General features: G+C 36.3%; 1 protein-coding gene across 5 annotated transcripts in view; it reads left to right on the forward strand.

Moving 5' to 3' along the window:
- pde4ba (phosphodiesterase 4B, cAMP-specific a) overlaps positions 1 to 24,629 on the forward strand; it is a 230,077-nt gene that overhangs the window by 189,733 nt on the left and 15,715 nt on the right. For all 5 annotated transcript variants that reach the window (XM_077198706.1, XM_077198707.1, XM_077198708.1 and 2 more), the window contains 3 exons: positions 154 to 190; positions 288 to 358; positions 1,946 to 1,995. In XM_077198706.1, the coding sequence (XP_077054821.1) occupies positions 154 to 190; positions 288 to 358; positions 1,946 to 1,995 (158 nt within the window). The remainder of the gene's footprint in view (positions 1 to 153; positions 191 to 287; positions 359 to 1,945; positions 1,996 to 24,629) is intronic.

Genomic DNA, 24,629 nt, shown 5'->3' on the forward strand with positions numbered 1-24,629 from the left:
TAAAACTGCAAATTTTACCAGTTCACAATGAGACCAGGAACAACCATTAAGGAAGTGAATAGGGTCCGTTTTGATTTTTTGTTGACTTGAAATAATAGGGTTTGTTTTGTTTGAGTGTCAGTTGCTCAAGATGTTATTCCCTCTTGATTGCAGGCATGGGGATGACCTGATAGTCACACCTTTTGCTCAGGTAAACACATCAGTGTCATGTTTCTTTAAGGATTACTTTTCAAATGGACGTGTGCTTGGTTTTACCTCACAGCTTTGTTATTTCTCACTTTTTCTAGGTTCTAGCCAGCCTTCGAAGTGTCAGGAACAACTTTACTGTCTTGACCAACGTTCAGTGCACATCTAACAAGTAAGTATTATTGCAAACAGAAGCTATGACAATAACCAAACTTAAATAAGCAATTCAAATAGACTAAATCCACCCCCACCAGATTTATAATAATAATTTTCAGTTTCTGAAAATTTTATTTTACCGCCAAGTTTTTAAAGGATTGCTTTCATTCAAAAAATTAAATATTCTGTTTGATTCAGGAAAGTTCGTAAAAATTATTTTGACCTTGCTCAGTTAAAAAAAATGCACATGCAAAAATGCGATGGGTGTGTATGGGGCGAGAAACTGTACAGTATTGTAAAACTAATTAAAAATTGAAATACATACACACTTTCATCACAAATCTTGACTAGAATAGAATCTCTTACTAGCCTGAAGAATAAAATCACTTAACCTGTGAAAAGTTATATCCAATCTTACATCTCATCTGACTATTTAAAGCAACTAAACTGTGTAACTTTCACGATACATGAAGTAGACCAGAGGAATATGATGTAACTATCCACAAAATACTGTTTACATGGAGCAAACTCCACCAGCAGGAATTACGTCAGATGGGCAGACCATAAGTGTTAGGAACAGTATTCTTAATGCTGCTAAAATGCTAATTTAGTTTTTAAAGCTCAAATAACAAAGGTTAGTTTATGAAATAATTAATATAAGTGCTGTAACAGCAATATGTACTTAACATCTCTGTTTTTAAACTTTCAGAATGCTTGACCCCATAGACTGCAATTGCATTACTCCAGGGGATCTGTGAACTTGTATAAACATATATTTATTTTTAACTAACTAACTATTATTTTTAGTAATAATTATAAACGTATAAATAATATAAAATACAAATAATAAAACCTTTTTTTAGTTTTAATAAAAAATACGACCACAAGAGGACAGTCTTTCCTAATATTTGTTTAACGGACAGGGCCACCAATGCGCACTGACATTTAACTAGAGCCATTTTCCACTTATCGTGTCACCAGTTTTCAAAATTTCAATCCCAACCAAAAATCACTTGTCTAGAGAGAAGTTTTTCCTGATCCCCCTAAATTCCATTTTTCCAACTGAGAGATGAGGTTAAACGGTGGAAAAGGTGTTTATTCACTGTTATTCATGGAAGAATATTTTCACCTTCCAAGTAACCATCTGCTTCAGGGCAATTATTCCGCACTGTTAGAGGCTTTTGTTAGGCGCCTTTCTTGTTTATTCGAAGGGCGACCCAGTTCAGAAGAACTTAAACGGAAATTCTACGGAAGTATGTGCAGAAAAGAGGACACACCCTGTGATAGTATAATAATAATAATAATAATAATATGTATGTGCTAGTATCACATCAAATCCATGAGTCACTTAAGATTAATACATTGCTAAGTGCACAGACTTTAATATAGTTTCTTTCATTCTTCTTTAATGTGGAAATATGCTCTTTGCTTTGACATTATGCATCCTGTTATAGATGACTCAATAGAATGACAAACGGGTGTTTTTTTCAAAAATACACACGTAATTGATTGAAATGCAGGGATTTTCTGCTTGTGTCATAATTGTTTGTTTTATATTTATTTGGCTACAATTTCAGTAATCTTTTAACATTTCTCCTTGCAGGAGGTCCCCCGTGTCCAACCAGCCCCCCATTACCAGAGTGTGCCTACCTGGTAAGTCTGCATATAATTTCACATATGCATAAATGTATCCCAAATGCGGTCCAAAAGTCTCAGACAATAACTAGTGAAAGACAACCTTTTCAGTTTTAATACAGTTTTTTGATTACAAATGATATTAACAGCAAGCTGATTTAAGTGAAAAGTGAGTGCAGAATCTTAAATATTGACTCTTCACTGTTGTTCCATGGTTCAAAATCCTAAAATGAAACCTAAAAAACATGGTGAATCCCAGATTTTTTAGTATTTCCTCTTTTAATATACAGGCATTTCATGTTTTTAAAGTAACTCCATCTTGAAGATCATGTGTTTGTATGTGTGCCTGTAAACACGTGTTTTGCTGTGGTGTGTGTCCATACATTTTTAATGATAGAGAGACCTCTTGCCATGCTACGTGACTGCCCAAGCTGTATCCTTCATCATCACTCATCTCCGCATCAGCTTGTACTGATTGGCCGGGCAGCGTTGAAACGTTTAGTAGACTCACGTACACATGCATTCAAGCACGGTGCCCATATAAGTGACTGTTTTGTCTAGTTTTGCAGAACGTGTTAGACCATAGGAAAAGGCCATGGCTGCTACGTGTTGGTCTCTCACATGCACGCACACCAGCCAAACACAATAATGCAATAGACAACTGCCTGCCTCAGCCGAAGGTTTTGTATAACCGGTGGGAAAATTCCTCATAGTTCAGTCTCTGTCCTTGAGGATGGCTCCCTGTGTGATATCAGAAAACACGCCAGACAGAGATTTCAGAAAAACTGTAATCTATTCTAACTAAACAGAACAAGGTCATTCACTGATGCCTCTGTTATACAGCCCAAACTGCTTCCTTAGAAATGTCAAGAAAACCTTGGCGGACCAAAGTAATTTCTGAAGGAGATAATCGGAGAGAGATTGTTCACATTTCATCAAGGAATAGATGAAAGATGCTTTATATAAACACAATCATTAGCAGATTTTGTTTAATGAAATGCAATAAAATTGTGTAATTGACTGTATTCTTGTAACACAGCATTATGTATCAGAAAAGCTAAGAATCAAAATGGTAACACTTTATTTTGATGGTCCACTTTAGACATTCTACTAGCTATAACTATAAATGTCAACTAACTTTCAGCTGAGTATTAGTAGACTGCCTGCTTAATGTCTTCTAACACTTAGCCTAATTTTGATGCTCCCCAGACATTCTACTGACTATAACGTTGTAAGTACATTATTTTACTAAACCACACACTAACACCTATCCCTAACCTAACAGTCAACTACCATCTACTAATGCTCTAATGAGAGTTAGTTGTCATGTAGTTGCAAAGTTACTTATAGTTAGCAGAATGTCTAAAATGGACCATCAAAATAGTGTAACCCCATATTGGATAAAAGTTAGTGCACTGTACAAAAAGTAGCGGTAGAGGAGGAGTTGGTGCACCTGTATCAGGCATGTTGTGCCTTGGTGTTCACTTGGGAGACAGGTTTGAATCCATCAAATCCATCTAGCAAAAGCCCTAAAATAAAACATGCTTACAAACTTCACTAAGCTCTTTTTGGGGGGGAAATTGGATCATAGAAGGAAAAATAAGCTTAACAATTTATGTAAAAGGTTGAACTGTCTGTACAAAGATTATAGATTGGTAGTGTTTGACCCGGTTTGGTGGTGGTAATATAGGATCCTGCATTCACAGTTGAATCAATATATTTCTAGGAAAAATGGAAAAATCAAATGGAGTGGAAGAGAAGGGACATACAGTAGAATATTATCCATGTGTGTATCATTTAGCTAAAAGAGGACAGGAGTAGGACAGCTCCATGTAACACTGAGTAGATATGGTAAAATGCTCAAAGTGCTCTTGTAACGTCAATAATCGGGCCTTACAGCAGGTCCGGCCTCCAAAAAAAAAAAGGACCAGGTCTTTAATGCATAACGTGGTAGAGAGGTGTCAAGTGGCATTATACTGAAGCAGAGAGCATGAGAAATGCAGTCGGTTGAAGTTCCTGTCAGGTGCGGTGGGTTGTGATTGACGTCAGTTAGCTTGCATGCGGCTTTGTTGACTTCCTCTTAAACCAGGTGGACTGAGATTCACTTCCTGATGATGTTTAGGCTTGATGGGTCTTTGTGTCTCTGATAAGTGCTGCTATTATGCTGCCAGTTGAGTGTAACGTCACAGTTGCTCACCCCTTAGTAAGCAGTTAGTTTCGTGATGTTGAAAATATGCAATAGTCATGCAGAATTAATGCAGAATTTGTTTTGATCGTAAATGACACATATTTTGGAGAGGTTTTGCATGTGTCCTTAAAGGGATAGCTCACCCAAAAATGAAGATTTTGTCATCATTTACTCACCCTGAAGTTGTTCCAAACCTGTATGAGTTTCTTTCTTCTTTTTTGCCTACACACACACAAAAAAAGATTTCATAGAATATTGACAATTAAAAATTTGACAGTAGTCATTGACTTCATTGGTAGGAAAGAAACGCAATGGAAGTCAATGGCTACCGTCAACTGTCTGGTTAGTGGTTACAAACATTTTTTACTATATCTTGTTTCGTGTTCAACAGAAGAAATAAACTCATAGGTTCTGGGTCTTATTTACTTTTGATCATGCATGATGCTATGATTGTTTTCTATTCAGATTAGTCTCTCTATCTCTAAAAAATAGCTGTCATTGCAAAAACATAGATTCTTTCTCTGTTTAGAAACCAGTTCCAAGATCGATAACAATAAAGATGTACAACTAAAGGTAACTATATTAGTGTCACAGCAACAGATGATATTTGTTTATCATAATCATGCTTTAAATGCTTAAGTTCTTAGATTCTGATTGGCTATCAGTGTTTTTGTTTATCAGCTGTACACTATCGTTCCTGTCATTATTCTTATAGCTGCATTTAAATCTATTCTAATAGATTTAAAAACGTTCTAGTTATAGACGGTCACATCTCAGAACTTTTGTAGCAACGCACACATAACATGTCTTTCTACAAAAACAAATTTTAATTAATGTGTCTCTACACCTTGTATTTTTTTTATTTCACTTCTCTGTGACATTTTTAAATGCAAACATGTGGTCTGTGTGAATCACCCCTTGTAATGCTAGTATCTATGTTTTTGCATTGACAGGGCTTTCTTTTATTTAATTATTTAATTTTAAAATGCAGATAGAGGGAGTAATCTGAAAAGAAAACAATGGCAGTAGTTTCCCACTCACAATGTAACCCCCAACGCATGCAGAACTGTAGTGATGTAACCATAACTGAGACAATGAGACGGAGCCACTGACTTACTGCCTGCACCTAAACTGCCTCCTGTGTGTCATACAAACAGGGTCATTGGGCAGGAAGGAGAGCGCAGATTTTTCCTGTTTTTCCCATACCGCTGGAATCCTCCGGAACCCAGGAGGTGTTTTTCAGTGTGCGAGTGTTAATTCCTCACACACACAGGTCGTGAGATGAACTTGTCTGCGGCTTAATGACCAAATGGGGAAAATAGGATGTAGACTGACAAATACCATTGTCTTCTCTTTCAACACGCACTGATACGGACACGCGTGCACTCATAATGTGTGCGGGATCAGGTGTCTGTGTTTTGTAACACTGAGCTGTGTGTGTATATATAATATGATCATTGTTGCAAATTAATTTTGTGCATTACGTTTGTGACAATTGGATCCATAGAATATAAACCAATGAGTTCTCCACATTCTTTTTTACACTGTGTGTGGGGGGGTCCATTTGTCCATGATTTGTGGTGTATGAGGAATTTGTTGTGATGGCCAGAATTTCCGGAACTCTCCGTCTCTGGCAATGGGAATGTTTTCATGTTTTTATGAGAGCAGGAAAGTCACAGGTAAGACCCTGCCGTTCTTCTTACAGAGGAGGGAGGCAGTTAATCTGAGGTTAGGACAAGATAAGGAGGAGATTTTCGATCTTGGTAACTGATGTTAGATCAACATCTTGAGTATTTACAGAGATGGCAGATATATCCCTGGAGTTTATCTTATGGCCTTTGCTATTGTATGCTTCTCTGAAGCGTATCTCTCAGTGTTTGTTTGACTTATAGCTTACTTTATGAGATTAAATCACAGCTGAAATATATGTACGTACATATTTCTTTACAGGAAACATCAACAAAATATGATGGTTGCATCCCCTTAGGCCGAAATCAGTCGAAAGGTTAATGACATTTTGTTAGCATCGTTGTTCTGCAAACTATGACTATATGTGTTCAGTTCCTTGTTGTCATAAATACTTGATCTTAGAATTGGCACAGAATTGAATTTTTTATGCTCAATGCCTTTTCAATAAAACTTTTCTTTTTATAGAGCATACTTCAGGGTGTGGGTTGCACACATCTCTCATCACATCACTCAAAACATTTGTTTTTTCGCGTGCAGAACTCATTAAGCTTTTCATTTGTATGTTTCTTTGAAAAATGGCTTAAATAAAATTTAGAAGATTATATATATATATATATATATATATATATATATATATATATATATATATATAGTGTGTGTGTGTGTGTGTGTGTGTGTGTGTGTGTGTGTGTGTGTGTGTGTGTGTGTGTGTGTGTGTGTGTGTGTGTGTGTGTGTGTGTGTGTGTGTGTGTGTGTAAAATAGCCCATGCTATTTAATTAATGTAACTGAAAACAGATTTCACCTTGCATATTGGGAACTTTTATGAAGCTTTATGAAAGCTGAGTATAACGGCGTTGTGCCGGCCTAATGAAACGATAAACAGGAGGTGATGCGCAAGTGAACTTCACGGCCTTTTCCTTATCACATCCTAGCTGGCCTGTGCATTCACACGCATAGTTATAAGGTCAGCTTACTGTTATCTCTATAAAACGTAAATATGTCTGTTTAAGAATAGAGAGATTAACACACATAAGAACCATCACAACAGAAAAGTGCTGTCTGCGACACTGCGGCACATAGAAGAAACCACGTGACTGACAGCTATAATGTGTTCACAGAGTACCTAGAGAAGGTCATAGAAATGCACCCTGGCCAGCATACAAACTTTCTTATCAGCTGACTGGCCTAGTGTGGGATAGAGCTGGCTGACGTTCCCCACTTGAGTCAAAAACAAGCTCTTTAAAACATTGAAGTGCTATGAAGTGCGTGTTATTAAACGTCTCTTTTATTTCCAAATGGACAAACAGTCCACCCACAGTTGTCAATCGAAAATGATTTAATTAGTCTTTACTTCACATCAAAGTTCTCTTATCTGTCATAACCTGACAAAAGTGTTTCTGTTATTTGCTTAGACATTTCAGAATCCACAGGTTTCCCAGCAGCCAGATCCACAAAAACGTGGTGCCAGGAAGCTTCGGTCAAGGACACCTTGGCCAGTGTGCAGTTAATTTTAATCTGAAATGATACCGGTGTGCGATTCACCCTGAAAAAGCTACCCAACAAGGCTACCATGGCGATAATTTCCTGCCATTGCTCTGTTACAGTATCTACTTCATGAGCTCGATATAGTAGCACTTCCAGTCACAGGACTAGTCAGGGTTCACACTTTTAGGCTCTCTGTGTTTGCTTGTGTGAGCAGTCACTCTTATGTCCAGTATCTTTCCATTTCCTTTTCCCCAGGGGAAATTCTTTATTTTCTATTATGCTGTTTTCTGTCGCTTTCAGGAATGGTTGTCTAGGTCTATATTTAGATTGAATTTTTCAGAACGTACCATTTCAGAACCAGTTACTCATGGTTTCACCCACATTTTGGACTGCATTGTTGCAGTCTCTTGCTGTTTAATTTAATTTAATTTAATTTAATTTTTTATTATTCATTTAATTTGTTTTAGATCATTTTAGGTCTCTCAGTTGGTGTATAATTCTGGGAGGAAAGAGTACATTGAAGTAGTGTATAATGCTTTGTATAAACTTGTAAAAATATAAACTCATACTTGCGAGAAATAAAGTCAGAATTGCGTGATATAAATTCGTAATTGCAAGAAATAAAGTCAGAATTGTACGATTAAAAGTCACAATTGTGTGTTAATATCTCAGAATTCTGACTTTTTTCACAGAATCGTGAGATATAACTCGAAATTCTGACTTTATTTATTTTATAAGGCAAATTCTCAGGAAAAAAAGACTGACTTTTTTTCTCAGAATTGCGACTTTATATAACACAATTCTGACTTAATTTCTTGCAATTGCGAGATATAAAGTCACAATTACCCTTTTTATTTTTTGTTCGGTGGCGGAAACAAGCTTCCATTCATCACAACTCATTTGTATAGTTAAACTTTTCATGTTTTACCAAAAATTGGCATCTCTCATTGAAAACTAATGACTTTTCACTAGACAATGACAAGGTCACTGTCAGTCTGAAAAGGCTTCAGGTGTGGGAGAGATGTGAGAAATGCACTGGGAATGTTTTCTGGGAAAACCCTTCAAGTTCTCGCCCCAGCGCTCTTGTGCGCTCACGTTATTGAATGTGTGTGCAGGTTTTCCACATGCCACACGTTCAAGCTTAACCCAAAACTCAAGCTTTGATCTGTGATGCTTACGTCAATAGCAACCTATTCATTCTGAACTTCAGTCAGTTTAATTTGATACGTTTTTATAATAAAGTGGAAAAGATCAGAGCGAAGCTCATTTAAATCTGATTTTGCGTCAGAGCTTGAGGAATGGCTTGCTTGTTTGGACTTAGATTAGGATTGACAGGGTGAAATGTGATTTTAGATCAAAAAGTTGTGTGCGGAATTCCCTCTGAAGTTATTTCCCTGGCACAGGTTTTGTTGGCTAATGATTGTTGCGTTAATGGCTTTAGCTTTAACAAAACACTCAAACTCCCCAACTGGCATTTATCTGGCAGGGGTGTTTTGGGATGTTGTTTTCACTGGAAGTCACAATAGTGGTCTTTATAGTGGTCCACCCAAGAGAGCGACAACCTGCGTCAGTGTCATCGTCATGGCTGTTGGGGTCGTGCTTCAGAATGGCATGATAGGTAATGCCTCATGTGTAAAACTGCAGGTTTAGTTTGTGCATGAGTGGAAATATTGTGAATTTAAAGGGAACTTTGCAAACTGAGTGGCCATAAATGTTTTGGCTAATTCCTGGAGGCATAATCTCAGATTTCCCTTCCATGTCAACAGAAACAGAATGATGGTTCATGAAAAAAAAAAAACATTATCATTTGCATTTTTTCCTTCCATTGAGTTTATTCAATTTAAGCTCATACAGAGCTAGATGGAAGACAAGAGCACTCAGAGTCTTTATGAGAGGTGAAGATTATGACAAACTCCAAACAATGAGCATTGTATTTCCACTTGCTTGCTCGTTTGCCACAGGAAAGACCATAATAAGACATTTTATGATTATGACCAGGAAGTAAGGCAGACTCTTCCTGTTTGTTTTGCACAGATATGCAAAGCCACACATACCTGGCTATATCTGTTGTTTTGCCTCTCTTTAAAAAATAAAAAATTATGCAGGACTTATTGATTAGAATATGCGTCATCACTCATGTTTTTGTGCATGATATTTGTTTAGTTAGTGCCATGCATGCAGTAAGGTCGAAACATCTGAGACCAAATTGAATAGATTTATTTTTATTATTTATTGCTTTATTTAACAGGGCAGTGCACATTCATAATCTGTAGTCCTTGGTCACAATCTGGGATTCAATTTAAATCAAAAATAAAATATTAATATTTTGTGAAATTTAAGAAATACTTGAGTTCCATTCTGACATGAAATTAATAATACATATTAATAATAGTGCACTATTCATAGGCCACTAATCAAATAAATTTGTGCAGATGTTTTCCCCCCCAAAAAGTAAATGCACTGTCCATAGTATTTCTCAGACTTTTGGGCCCAACTGTATAAAACAATGCATCTACCAAAGCTCCTTGGTTATTTTCATTCCAGCAAAGGAACTGCAAACTTAGTAGGAGAAACCTCTTTTTAAAAACAACATGGTCAAATCATCTCCGTTCATCATCTACCTCAGACTTGTGTGCCATAGCAACAGCTCTAGCAACAGCCCACCCAAACCGGCAGGGTCTGGCAATAAAGTGGGAAAACGTCAACAGAATGGAAGCCTTTGAGGCTGGAAGACCATGATGGGTCAGTGATATTTAAGTACACCACATCCTTACCCAGTAAGGGCCTTGTACTATAGCTGTAGACTGGAGAGATTTTTCCTGGCCCTTTGTGTGCGTGGCTTGTGTGTTTACGTGTGTCTACGTGACCGTATCTGCAGTGTTCTTTGGTATTTGACCACTAGCTGACTTAACTGATGTGCACGAGTGTGTTTGTGTGAAATGTGTACATGTCATCACAACTCGACTGCCTGACTGATGTCTAGAGTGTGTGTTGATTCTGTGTGTGAAAGTGTGGAATGCCACACTCTCTTCCTAAAGCCCCTGGTCCACTGCTGGGTGCCAAACTGGCTTCAGATCCCTGCCCTGCACCATGTTTATGCACTCAAGACCCCTAGAGACAGCGTGACATCATCAATAATATTTTCAAACACCTCTGGTCTCCAGCAAGAGGTGTGTCTTTTTGCACAAAGGGGATTGTTGGAGTTATCGGCGTTGGATTGTAACACGCAAAGTTGCGTCATGCATGTTTACGTTATGTATCGGTTAGGGCTGGGTAAAAAATATTGCTTTCTCGATTTTAATCGGTTCTCATTTTTACGAACCGATATCGACTCTTAAATCCCAAGAATCGATTAGGCTAGTCATCCTGTTTTCAGTTGACGAATGAATGAAACATTGTAGCGCGCATCCCATCCAATAAATGCAACAAACTTTGTGCTTTGTTACTATTGATATGAAACAAAGTCTCAGATTTCAAATTACGTCCATTTTCTAACAAAATTCAAAAACATAACCGCTTTAGCGCTGTGGCGTAAGATCGCTCTGGCGCAGCTCAGCTCAAGAGAAGCACATGATCTTCTCTTCCGCCTTAATAATACCAGTTACAGCGTGAAATAAACAAGAATGAGCATCTGAAAGTGTGTTAAAAGATAGAGAACAACTTATCGAAATCCTTATTGTCACATGGAATCGCTCAATCAGTGTTTCAACCGTGGAAAGGCGTCAGTGAAACAGCTTGCAAACAATGTCATGTAACATCACATTTACCTCAGAAAAAACATATCCAGTGACCATGAACTCGTTAGTCAGCTAGAAAAATTAACTCTAGAGAGGAGCATTTTGCTAAATATATGCACCATATTACATATTCATTATAATTTTGTTTTATGTTCTTCAATATTTAATGCATGTTTGAGTAAATCTGGCAAGTTTTTGTGACAGCCACCATTTAAATGTTTATATTTCATCTAACTTTATTATTAGAAAAATAAATAAAAGTGTAATTTAAGTGTTTGTATACAAATCAGTCATTTTTTACCTTCAATATTATAGTAGGCTAATGAAACAATTTTAATGATACAACTGACTCCCATAGTTTACAGCATTGGTTAAGAGATTGGTTTTCCTTGAGAAAATTTGCCATGTATTGTACCTGATATCCAAAATAATCCATATTGAATTGAATCGGAATTGAAATCGAATCGAATTGCAAGCTTGTGAATCAAAATCGAATCGAATTGTGAAATTTGTGTCAATACCCAGCCTTAGTATCGGTGCACCATTTGCCCATCTGACATCAGATGGCATTTATATATGTATATATATAGTGTATGGGTTGATATATATAATTTTTTTTCTAATTTGTTTGTTAACAGCAGCTGGATTCATTCTAAACTTTCATAGTCAACCCACATTGTTCCACTATGTAATAATTATGGTATGAACGATAAGACCAGGCCTCCTGCCATAGTCTAAAGACTGGTGTTTTCAAATGCCTATATAAATGTTATGCATGCTACAGCATTGACGTCACCTTGAATCGTTCAGATGCTCGTACTGAAGGACTGCCATGGGACTATTGAGACATGGGGCCTCTTAACTGTTTTGTTGATCTATTACAATGGCATCACAAACCCTCTTCCTCTCCAAGGAATATTACATATTACATAACTCACTGCTCTCTATCAAGTTATAGTCTAATCAAATGTATTATACTTTTATAGAAACCTTTAGAAACGTCAGGAGCGTTTTTTTACCAATTACAGAAATGTCTTAGTGTATGGGTTGACAAATAGTAAATATTTTGATAGAAATACTAATAAAATAAATAGAAGTGAAATAATAAATGTTTTTAAAAGATCTTTAAAAATAAGATTTAAAAAATAAAGATCTTTAAAAATATTTTAAATATTATAATAAACATGCAATTTAAATATATTAAAATGTACAATACATTTACAATTTTAATAATAATTGTAATATGTTTTAACTGTATGCGTAGTTAGCATATATCACTGTGTTCAAGAATGCAAATGTAATTTTGCATTCAAAAAAGATTGGGGTTTATATCTGTTTACAGATAATCGTTGGTTCCATTTGGACTCCTACTCAACACTTCTTTTAGGCAAAGACCAACACATTCTCATGGCAATTCGTAACTATTTTACTTTTTGTAAATTGGTGGCAAATTTATTTGAATTCAAATATGATGTTTTCATACAAACTCCTTACGCCCCACTGACGGTTAGGTTTAGCAACGGTTAGCACCTTCATGCTTACATTTTTCTAAATATTGTATGTTTCCGAACAAATTGCAGTGTACGAATTTATACAAAATCACCATTACTCATGAAGTTAAGCAGGGTTCCCATTGTCATGAAAAACTTACAAATATATATGAAGATTTGAAAAATGATATTTTCCAGACCAGGAAATTAAAGTAATAGAAAACACTTGAAATGCTATAGTACATTTATGTTTGTTTGTTTGATTGTTTTGTTTTTTTGGGGTGGTTGTGTGTTATGCTTAGCCCTAAACTTTTTCAGCGACTGAATTTTTTGTTTTTGTGAGTGCTTTTGCTGGGTGTGGGAACCCTGATTAAATATGAAGATTTCACTATATTATACTAAATTTTGCATTTATTTCAGGATGTTTTTTATACATATATATATACCAATATATATCTATATATATACGATATATATATACATATATACATATATATATATATATATATATATATATATATATATATATATATATATATATATATATATATATATATATATATATTTATATTGACGGTCTTTGAAGGACATTGGTTTATAGAACATTGGCTGATTCCTGTGTTAGCAAGTCAGTTTAGAAGTACAACAGTCTTTTCACCCTATATTATCTTGAAACTTTATGGATTCATTCAAAAAATGTTGTGACTTTTTTGCTCTGAGCCAACCATGTGTCTGAATATGCATATCTCCTTTCTATATAGTAGGTGAAAAGCAGTATATGACATTAGTAGTATGACTGAATTCACAGTGTTCATAAAACGGTATAGGCAAAAAAGTACCCGGATGACCATCTACTACTGCAATGATTCTCAAGTTTAGATAATTTACACTTTATAGACCATTGGAGAGGAATCATGAATTGCAGGGAAACTATGCAACTTAAAATGGTGACGGATATAGTACATTCAGATTGCATTCATGCTTGCCATACTTTATTTGTACTGTACACATACATACTTTAACAGTCATGAAGTTCTCAAATGTAGAACCTACTCAGACAGTATGCACTTTCAGATGCTGTAGATGAGTAGAGAAAGGCCAAAGGAAGCTGAAGGCCAAAACAAAGGAAGAGGTGCAAAAGTTATGCTTAGAAAGGTGCAAATCTCATGTGAAATGTCCTGCCTCTGTCTGCAAAGATAATTTTCACATGGTCTGTGGTCATGTTTTGTTGTTGTTGTTTTTTGAAGAAAAACATTCATTCCAATACAGGTCATTTTTGACCTCCTTTATGCATTTGTTTTGGTTTTTTGGCTTATGCATTCTAGGGTTAAAACTGATTTTAAACTCCCTAACACACCTCGGAATTGGCTTGAACACCTTGTTGGCTCTTTATCTCCATGATTTTAGTGTCCCCCGGAAGCCCAATCAGAGTCCATCGTGCCAATTGGAGCGAGAGGTATAAGTCTCAAAAACACTCTGCTACCCTTACTCACAGGAATTAAGGGGCATTCGAGTCAAAGATGTGTGTTGGAGTCAAAGATCATGTACAATTGATTGAAAAAAGTATTATCTTTTACTTCAAATCTCAAAACAAAAAGTGTAAAGTCTCAGTCGAGAATTATCCCATTAGATAGACCACTCTTCTTTATATGATTCTAACAACAAACTTCATCCAGAAAACTGTATTGATTAATGTATAAGAAAAAGTATAAATATAAGATGAGTGGTATATTCGACGAGAAGAACAGATGTCAGCTGAGACTGTTGTCTGAGGGAAGTCTGTCTTGGTTTTTAACATTGGCTCTGCTGTGGTGCAGCTTTTGAAAGCTGGGAGCATGCACCCTGCTAACTATTTGAGTTATGCCATTGACGTCAGCACAGCCATAAAGCAGACAAACTGCCCTTCCCCAACGAACAACCCTGCCAAATTGCCTGCATGTTTTCAAATAAGCTCAAAGAGAGAGTGAGAAAGTGAGAGAGTTCGGAGTAGATGCTTTTGAGTAGAATGAGGAAATAAATCGCAAATACAAACATGTGTGCGTCAACTTTTTGGAAGGTGCTTATGCAAATGCAGGTGAACCAACAGGTTTTTTTGTTAGAATTTAATTAGAGCGGCTATTTAACATCCATTCCCACACAAGCACGCATTCCATTTATGAGAAACGTGCACATAATGCTTCACATTAGGCAACACATTATTATTCTATAGTGACTGCTCACAACTTTTAATTAAAGGATTAGTTCACCCAAAAATGAAAGTTTTGTCATCATTTACTTAACCTCATATGTTTTTATAGCCGCACATTATTTTGTTTGTTCTGTGAAACACAAAATATATATATTCTATACAACAATTTTGATGATTGATCTAAAAAGTAAAAACTTTTTCATGAAATTTTTTTGTGAATTTTGTGACACTGTCTGAGACTCAGCTTGTGCATTCAGTGCACAAGTACAGAATTGAGTTCTCTTTTGCGTTTTCTTGCGCTTGAATGTTTAAATTGGCAAGGCTTAAAAATGCATGCAAATGATACATTTTCGTGTCCATGCAGTAGGGCTGGGGCGGTATGGATTTTTTCTAAAAAAATCGCGGTTGAAAAGCAAGAAATTCCCGCGGTATAGCGGTAAACCACTTTAAATAAGTTTTGTTTTGTTGAAAGCCTTTCTTTAAATTGAATTTCGTTTTGTATAAATTGTATCTTAATTTTAATCACCGTTTCATTAACTAATTGACTGGAATTAATAAATAAGAAGCAAATATAGCAGACAAATTATCAGGACGTGGAGGCGGGGCGCGATCCCTTGCGCGTGAACTGGAGCTCGAAACTCAGTGTATAGGCTACTTGCCTCACAGACATTTAAAATAAACAGAAAGCTTGAAATGTCTACTTTTAAACAAAATTCAAAACGAAATGATAAAATTTTATTTTAGGCTACAGTCAGGTAAGGTCAGGTTTGCCAATGTCCGTTTTATTTAGGCTATTTATTTATTTATTTTTGTGCCTGTACGTCAATCGGAATTCTGGAGATTAGGGCTGCAACTAACGATTATTTTGATAATCGATTAATCGGACGATTATTTTTTCGATTAATCGATTAATCGGATAGAAATTAAATTAGATTTTTTTTTTATTATAACTAAATAAAACCTTAAATCAGGGTATTTATGTGTAAAAGTGTACTTTAAAAAGTGCAAAAGCCACACATTGAGTTTTACTAATATCAATATTTGCATTGTTTTTAATGATAATTGCTGATGGCAAGTTGACAAACATGATTATTGTTAAAAAAAAATATCCAACATATTATGTTTTAACTCAATTTTTGTTAAAACAAATTTACACAGACATGTTGTTCAGATGTGAATATCTGAACTAAAAACAAACTAAAAACATCTAAAATATATAATTCATTTAATTTTTATTTAAAATTAATTATATATAAGGAATATAAGGATAAAGAATATAATATATATTATATATAATATATAAAAGAATAATATAAGGATAAATTGATTAAATAAATATAGAAAGACTGAAAACAATTGTGTGAACGTAGAGCCGCAGTAGATCGCGTTTGAAAAACAATTAAAACTTAGTAGACAAATGCTATAAAAAGAGAACGGAATGGAGGTAACGTTACCCAGCAAGCTAACAGGCTTGAGTAAAGGACAGGAGAAATTATGCATTAGTGCACAAGCATTCGCTGAAAACCACTGAGTACAGTGACTAAAAAACAATATTTTACTGCTGCTGTTATTAACTGCCTTTATATTTAGTGCTTCGCTTTGTAAAGACCGTTTTAATTTAACCTATTTCTGCGGTAGCGCTATTTTAATCCATCACTTACGTTGCGAGCGAACTGATTGCGCAACCTGATGCTCGAGACAAAATACAGACATCCCAAGATCCCGGAAGTCCCGGGAGTCTCCCGCATATTGATTGCGGCTCCCTGATGCCCGCGAATTAGTTCAAACTCCCGAAATCTAGAGCGCGCATGCGAGACAGAAGAGACTGCTCCAAACCGTGTAGCGCGCGCGCTCGGCAGAGCGCCTGAGGGAGAGAGACCTTGCGTGTGTGTGCGTACCAGTAAACGCTCCCCGTGACGTAAGCAGACCAACTAATCGATAATGACATTCGTTGACAACGATTTTCATAATCGATTATAATCGATTTTATCGATTAGTTGTTGCAGCCCTACTGGGGATACAACATAGGCTACTAGGGACTTTAGCCTTTAAATATCTTTGCTGCATTAGATCAGTCTCCTTCCTAGAACAGCCAAGAGCTTTCTAGCCTCGCGGCAGCAGCGCCTCGCGTTGCCCATAGACCTTAAAACAATCAGCGGACGGTGGGCGGGTGCGGTTTTGAAAATTGGTCATAAACGTTGGTGATGGTGGATGGATGATGAGTTTTGTAATGCCGTTGCGGATGAAATAATAGCCCATCCGCGCATCTCTAATACGAATGGAGTGTTATTATGTGTCATGGAACATTGCACTCCCCAACTCGCGAAAGATCGGATTTGCTCCATCTATTGATGATAAGTTTTGTTTAGAAAACCTTGAATCCATGTAAGACACAATGCCATTATACATAATCCATGTCATTAGAATCAATGAATCCATATAATTAGACACAACGTGCACACATGTGCAGGCCAATGGGTTTTTTTTGCGGTGATGACGGTAACGAGCTGAGACCCGCGGTTGGAGTCACGTGACCACGATATTGCGGTAATGCGGTAACCGTCCCAGCCCTACCATGCACTATTAGCCTGATCGGAAAAGTATCTTCAACTATCCAGAATATCTGAAAGGCATGCATGCATCTGCCATGTTAAGCACTGAATGAATGAAAGGGATCCCGTTGTAACATTGCGCAAGGTAAATAAGAGGTTGATATCTAGTGGAGAAGACTTTTAAGAGTCAATATTATGTTCAATGTTTGCGGAAATAAATATGGCAAAAAGATTGATTCGTTGCTTTTGGAAATCGATATCGAATCGACCACATTTTTTAAAAAACTATTAATTGGAAATCAATGTTTTTGCCCCACCCTAATTATGCAGATGGGTGTTACAATATACTTAGCTCACAAGACGAGACAAGACCCGATATTGTGTGAATATTTAAAAAAATCTTCAATAATGAAATATATGACTGGACAATTTGTCTCTTATTCAACTGAAAGTCACAAAATGTGAAATATCACACTTTGCATTCCCAAATGGACATTATTGGAAATGGAAACCCAAACAAACAGCACATGCAGAGAATGAGCTCGTGTGGACCAGCATTTACTATAAACGGAGTCGCTCTGAGAAGAAACGTGTAACCTTCATGCATGTAAATAATTAAAGCGTCACACTTCACCTTCACTTCACTTCACAACTTCACTTCAACCTGCAATGCATTTATTTATCTAATTATCACATGCAATAAAAAACAAAACAATATAATGCAAGCACTGTAAAAGGTTTTGCCACTAGCTCAACTCCGTCATGCTGATATCGCGAGACTGCTTTTTACTTCGATGAGAAATATCGTCACGTTTTAATATCACGAGATCTCATGGCACAAGATCTCGTCACACCCCTACTTCTATTCATCTTTTTCAGTCACATGACTTGTGTGCCCATACGTCATATTTATAACCAACTGTTGGGCACAGTGATAGAGGTGAATACTAAATACTGTGTGTGTGAGAAGGAAGGAAGCCTTCTGGTCCCATTTACTTTAAGTTAGAAAGTTGTTCGATGTAATCTTTTGTATCTCTTATAACTTATTTATGGTTGTCTTTTTCAAATTTTGGTGCATTGCGATTGGTCAAATAATAAGCCTGAACCAATGCCATTTGGTTCACATACAGTATAAAGGCATAATTTTTTAAGTGGAAAAAAATAAACTATTCCTTCAAAGATCTTTTGTTAAGTTGTCTTTTCCCAGTTTGGTGGTGTAATATACATTAAGTTTTTTTTTTAAAGAAACTTTAGCGAAGATGTAATTGACAAGCATGAAAATAGTCAACTAATCTTGAAAGGTAATTTGGAATATTAATCTATTAAGAACTCTCTGTATATGTGAATATGTAAAATGTGTAGTAATCCATTGCAAGAAAACAGTAAGTTTAACTAGTTAAACCTTATACTGTATCTTTATTTAGCAGCAGTATGATTATTGTATAATGGAAAATCACAGGTTACTGAGCTGAAATGCTCTAGACATGCAATGTCTGACTTGATCGTAAATCTTTCTGTCTTCCTCTTCTGTGCACATAACATATCCTGTCAATCCAGTTTCCCTGATGATAGAAGGGAAAGACAACTCAAAGTGACGGAACAGAGTGGTGAGCATGATGGCCGCAGGTTTGTTTTATTACTGTGTACAGTGTATGCTGTAAAATAGTTTTCAGTAGTCTCCACCCAACTCCCCTCTGCCATCTTTTATTCCACCCTAATTCATTAGTTCATATAGATTTGTTTATTGAACACATATAAAGTTACACGTGGATTAGAATGTTGGACGAAATCCAATTGGGCATTTTTGTGCCCTTGAAGGACAAATATGCACATGCAGAATAATACAGCAATGCTCTGCCCTTGTTGGTAGGACATCATGATGTTTACTTCCAAATTGATTTCACCCATTATCTGGCGACGTTCCCAAAATCATTAAATGTCCAGCTAGTATCCATTAAAACATCCATCCTGATTTCTTCTAGCATTGCTCATCACCCTATACCACCGACCCCATATTCCATCGGGAATCTCTGTTGGCTGTTACAGTAATGGTAGGATTGAAAGAAAAAACAAACCTGACAAAAGTTAGAGCTAATTCGGTTATGTTGGCTTCCTAGCCTATGGTAATGGGGTTGGAATGGGTCAGCGAGGTACTGACAAACAGCCCTATTGAGGTCTGTCAATACTCTAGACTTTGGTGGCAGGGTTCAAGCCAGTTGAAAGGACAAAGCCTTCCCTGTGTATGTATGTTCACTTAAACCACCCAGGACCTCGTGAATACAAGGTTGGATGTTGTGTGGTCGCTTACCCCAGATCCCCTCACTGAACTGACTATTGACTCATGAAATGCTTCTCATCAATTCTGAATGTAATGGAACAAATTTGGAAATTTCCAAATGCCTCTGTCAACAGGGTAATCTCAATCGGAATGTAGGCGTTTGTATGTAAAGTGAACATGCATTTCTGTGAATTCAATATTCAATGAACCTTAAATAATTTATAAACATTTGTATGTTTCAATTCAGGAATTACAATCCACCTTATTTTTAATGTAGTCGCATGGCCATTTGTAAATTGAATGTGTCCAGGGTCTTCAACATAGTTATTTTTAACTGTACAAAACAGCTCGTTATGCTGCTTGAGATTGAAAAATGGTATTTCTTACCATATTATTTTAATGTATTGTTGTAATTATAAACACACTGGTTTGTAGCACAAATAGTTTTACCATTTACTCCACTTAAGGTCCACTGTCTTTTGTTAATAATGTAACGATGTATGAAGCACCGCTCACACAGTTTAATTTCATAACAAGGAGCTTTCTGATGGTCATTGTGGCGAATTGTTGCAAAATCTGTGTGGAAATCTTCCACGCAAAATTCTCGATCGTGTGGATTCCTATTAAAATGACTGGATTTCACCTGCAAAAATGTATCCAAACTTTAGAACCAAACTGTACATACATATTCCTATCAATACTAATGTTATAATATTGATTGCGAAGATGAAATCCATTGTTAAAACTCCAAATATGGACCTATTGTTGATAAGCTATTGTTGTTTTCTATCTATAGCTGCTTTTACAAGTCAAATTATGCTTTTCATTGCCTTATTGGGTAAATGTGTTTTTCGGCCTAGAGAGGTCCATTGTGTGTCATGTTGAGGGGAAGATTTAGACCATAGCTGAACGAATGGGTTCAGAATGAGGAGAAGGGTTTGGATCAAGATTGGGAAGGATTTTCAGACCGCTTTGGCTCCTTCCGTGCCATGCCCTATCCTATAATTTTGCTCTTGGCAGTTATTTTACCCACAGTTAGTTCTTGATTGTGAAGCGTACCTCATTTCTAGAGAGGGGGACGGGCAGCTCTGTGATGGAGGAAAAAGGGGGCTGTTTTTCAAAAGACAGACCTTTTAATATTGGGGATTTGACAAGTTGGTTTTACAGACTGTTTAAATGCAAACATTTGAATGTTTTAACAATTTAATATTGAAACAGTGAAACTGAATTGTGTTGAACAAATTCAAACCTTAATTATTTGTGAAAGAAACTTGGCCCTCAGCAACACATTGCTCATTGGGTGTTCTTTGCCATTTTCTCTTTTGAAAATGACTTCAAAGTCTCATGTTTTGTATGGTCTAACATGCCCAAATCAACAAGCACCCATTTCGACTTTTGCGAAGGACTCCCATTCATGTGGTCTGGTCGTCTGACTGCGGTCTTCTCCAGCACTCTTCATTTATTCAATGTGTCTGTTGTAAAAGCCCTCAAAGCCAAAGGAGTGGCTTCCGCCTCCTAATGGAAAACATTTCATTTGAACCAGTACGGTGCTTCTCAGAAATTGTCATGTTGAGATGAAACCTCATTAAAATGAACTCCGGGAATGTCCCGTGTAGTTGTATGATGCACCACTGTTGCATTTAGAAGTATGTAACATCTGTTGAGAGAGGTTATTGCGTCATAAGTGAGCACAGTATCATCCTTGTTTACGGTTTCAATTACAGAATTGTCTTTCACATTCAAAATGAAGATTCTTCAGTGCTTCTTTGCCTCACTTTAAGCTCAGAAATGAGGCTGCTTTATTTGCTATAAAGTTCTTTGTATGGTTCTTTGGAGATTTAACAACTTATCAGAACTCATTGGCACTTTCAGCCCTCACAATCCCACACATTGCTGCATGGACTGTTGGGTAATATTCCACTTTAAGCTCCACACCAATCTGTGGCCTAAAGGGGGCGCTCTTGAGCATTCTTCTTAACCACAATAACAAATGAGACACCCTATGGTCTCATGGACTTGACGGACTGTTAAAATAATAGAGAATTATTTTCAATTGAATTCCAATTTGTTTTTATAACGCTTTTGGCAATTAATATTTCATCCATCTATCCATAGATACAGATACAGATACACTGTAAAAAATGTTTATTTTGTAAATGAAATGAAACGAGAAAATACTATTTCAGTATTCACTATTTCTACTTCAAAATATCATGTTTACTTCAGTGTGTTGCTTTTTCTTTGTAATTGTTTGACAAAAGAAACAAAAATCGCTGCAAAAGATGCTTTCCAATAGGTTTTATCGTAGGTTTTGTCCAACTCCATTAACTTGTTCTGTGAGGTACAGTACATCCTTTGCAGCGATTTTTGTGTGACCATATCAGTGAACACCCCAGACCACTCGGTGAGTTTCACGTCTTTGTAAACTAAAGTTTAATGCATTTTAGAAATGATTGTTCCAGTGCCCATATGAAACCATTGTCGAGGTGGCTGTCAATAGAGTAAAATATAAGTCATAATTTCTGAACAGTCTTTCAGAAGCAAAATTAAATATTAATAAAGACAGTTTGTTTGTTTTGTTTTGTGTCTCTCTGAAATGTTCAACAGACCATAGTTTAGAATAGAAAAAACAGCATTTTGGTTCTAATTTTTAGTTAATTGTCAGTTTTAATTAAAAAAAAATTATTTGATTGGTTTCCAATCGCAAATAGCTACATAATTGCCTAATCTGAATTATATTTAATTAATCTCATAGTTTTTTCCTCAAATTTAATGCGTTATCAAGTATTCTCTGTCCACAGAGAGAAACCCATCTGTTGCGCTCTTTCACAATGTCCTTTGGCTATAAACAAGCTTTTCCAGAATTTCCCCAACTCTTTATTTTCTTTCTCTCTCTCTCCTCTTACAATCAGTAACAGAGGAAGTGCTTTCTTATAGGTCCACTGAGATTTGATCTGACGTCATGTCTTCATGCTTCCTCTTTATTGGAAAAGCTATAGTTTATCCTTCCACTGCTTGACTAAGCGTTGAGACACTAGGCATTAATTCAGGAGGGGCATGGATGAAGAAAAAGGAAAAATGACACATGTAAGCACGTGCTCACAAGCTAATCCTCTACATGCGCATCAGGAAGACAGAGATAGGGCTGTTACCACACACACCACATCCGATAGCTCAAACACATACGCACAGCACTCAGCCATGACATAAACACCCTCATCGACTAAAAGACTTGATATTTGTGATCTGAAGTAACCTCAAATGACACGCATGCAAACATATGCTGATACTTTTTCTTATAACACCACACCTACACTTGCCCTTAAATGATGCAGTCAAGTCGTTCACACAAAGAAAGATGTGTTAGTTTTGACATGAATTATCAGAATGATAATTACCCGATGAACACAACAATGGTAACACAAATGGTCTCATTTGTTAACATTATCCAATAGTTGACATGAACATTTTTACAGCATTGTAACGCAGTTAGATGTTATGGGAAGAAGGAAGCGGGAACCAGCGAACATTTAAATACTTTAATAACGTAATTTAAATAACGTAAAATTAAAAGACAGCAGGCCCTCATGGAAGACTGCTGTCACGTAATAAAACATAAAACACAAGTCCAGGCCTGTCCTCTCTCACTCTTCACTGTCGTCGCTCCTCCTTTTATGCTTGTGCTCCTCCGTGAGAGGTACGAGACACCGTATGTCGCTCATCCGTAATCACGCCACCGGCCTCGCGCCGCTATCTCACGGCCCTCGGCCTTGTCCTGCTCGCCACAAGCTTTTTATTAACCTTTGCAAGTGTTAATAAAAATATTCATGGTGTTGTTTGTTCAGTGCATTAACTAATGTTAACAGATACAACTTTTGATTTTAAAAATGTGTTAGTAAATGCTGAGGTTGACATTAAATAATATTAATAAATGCTGTAGAAGTATTGTTCATTGATGGTTCATGTCAACAAATGTAGTTAACTGATTTTAACAAATGAAACCTTATTGTAAAGTGTAACCAAAACAATAGTGTATATACAGTTTTTATATATATATATATATATATATATATATATATATATACACACACACACACACACTATATGGAGATTACCAACTTATCAAAACTTATTGGCTTTTTCAGCCTTCCTTCACACCTTCACAATCCCACACATTGCTACATGGACCGTTGTTGCTAGGTCCACACCAATGTGGGTGCATAGGGGGCGCTCTTGAGCATCCTTCTAAAACCTACAATGACAAATGAGACACCCTATATGGTTTCATGGACTTGATGGACAGTTAAAGTAATAGAGAACAATGACAATATATAAATATGATAAGTATGACACACATGCAAACACATTTTTGTGACCGCAAAACCCAAATGCTTGGTATGCTGATATTTCTCCTTATAACACCATCCCTACACTTGCCCTTAAGTGATTCAGTCAAGTTGTTCACACATACAAAGTGTTAGTTTTAACGTGAAATATCAGAATGATGATTTAACATTTTACAGTATATATATGTATATATCTTAGCTGTCCATGTTTTTAGTAAATGTCACTGGAGGGTTAATGGACATTATTTAATTTATCTGTCCCCTTTTTTTCTGTTATTGGATGACCTCATGGTATGTGGGCAACTGCAGCATGACCATATGTCAGCATCTTGGACCGTTGCCCCCTTTTTCTGAATCCGCCATGATCATCAGTGCTTTCGTGTCTGTGTGTATTATGTGTGTCTTGAAGAAGAGTATCCATCTATATATCTATCATTGCATCGCTCTATCTATCATTCTATCTGATTTTACAGGATTATTTATAGCTGATTTTGTTTATTTGTATTTTTATATTGAACATAATTAAATACATTTTTAGATTGGCAATTTGTTCAAACTGATCCAAGTATTTCGTGTAAATATTCCCTAAAGCTAAAACTGGATTTTAAAACTTAAATATCAAGAAAAGACTTGTGGGTGGTCTTTTCACTTGGTTCAGTAAGTAACCACCTAGCGACCACCCAGAACACCCTAGCAAC

This window comes from Siphateles boraxobius, unplaced genomic scaffold (assembly GCF_051911475.1).
Source record: "Siphateles boraxobius isolate OS27281-9 unplaced genomic scaffold, OSU_SipBor_1 41, whole genome shotgun sequence".
NCBI classification, from domain to species: domain Eukaryota; kingdom Metazoa; phylum Chordata; class Actinopteri; order Cypriniformes; family Leuciscidae; genus Siphateles; species Siphateles boraxobius.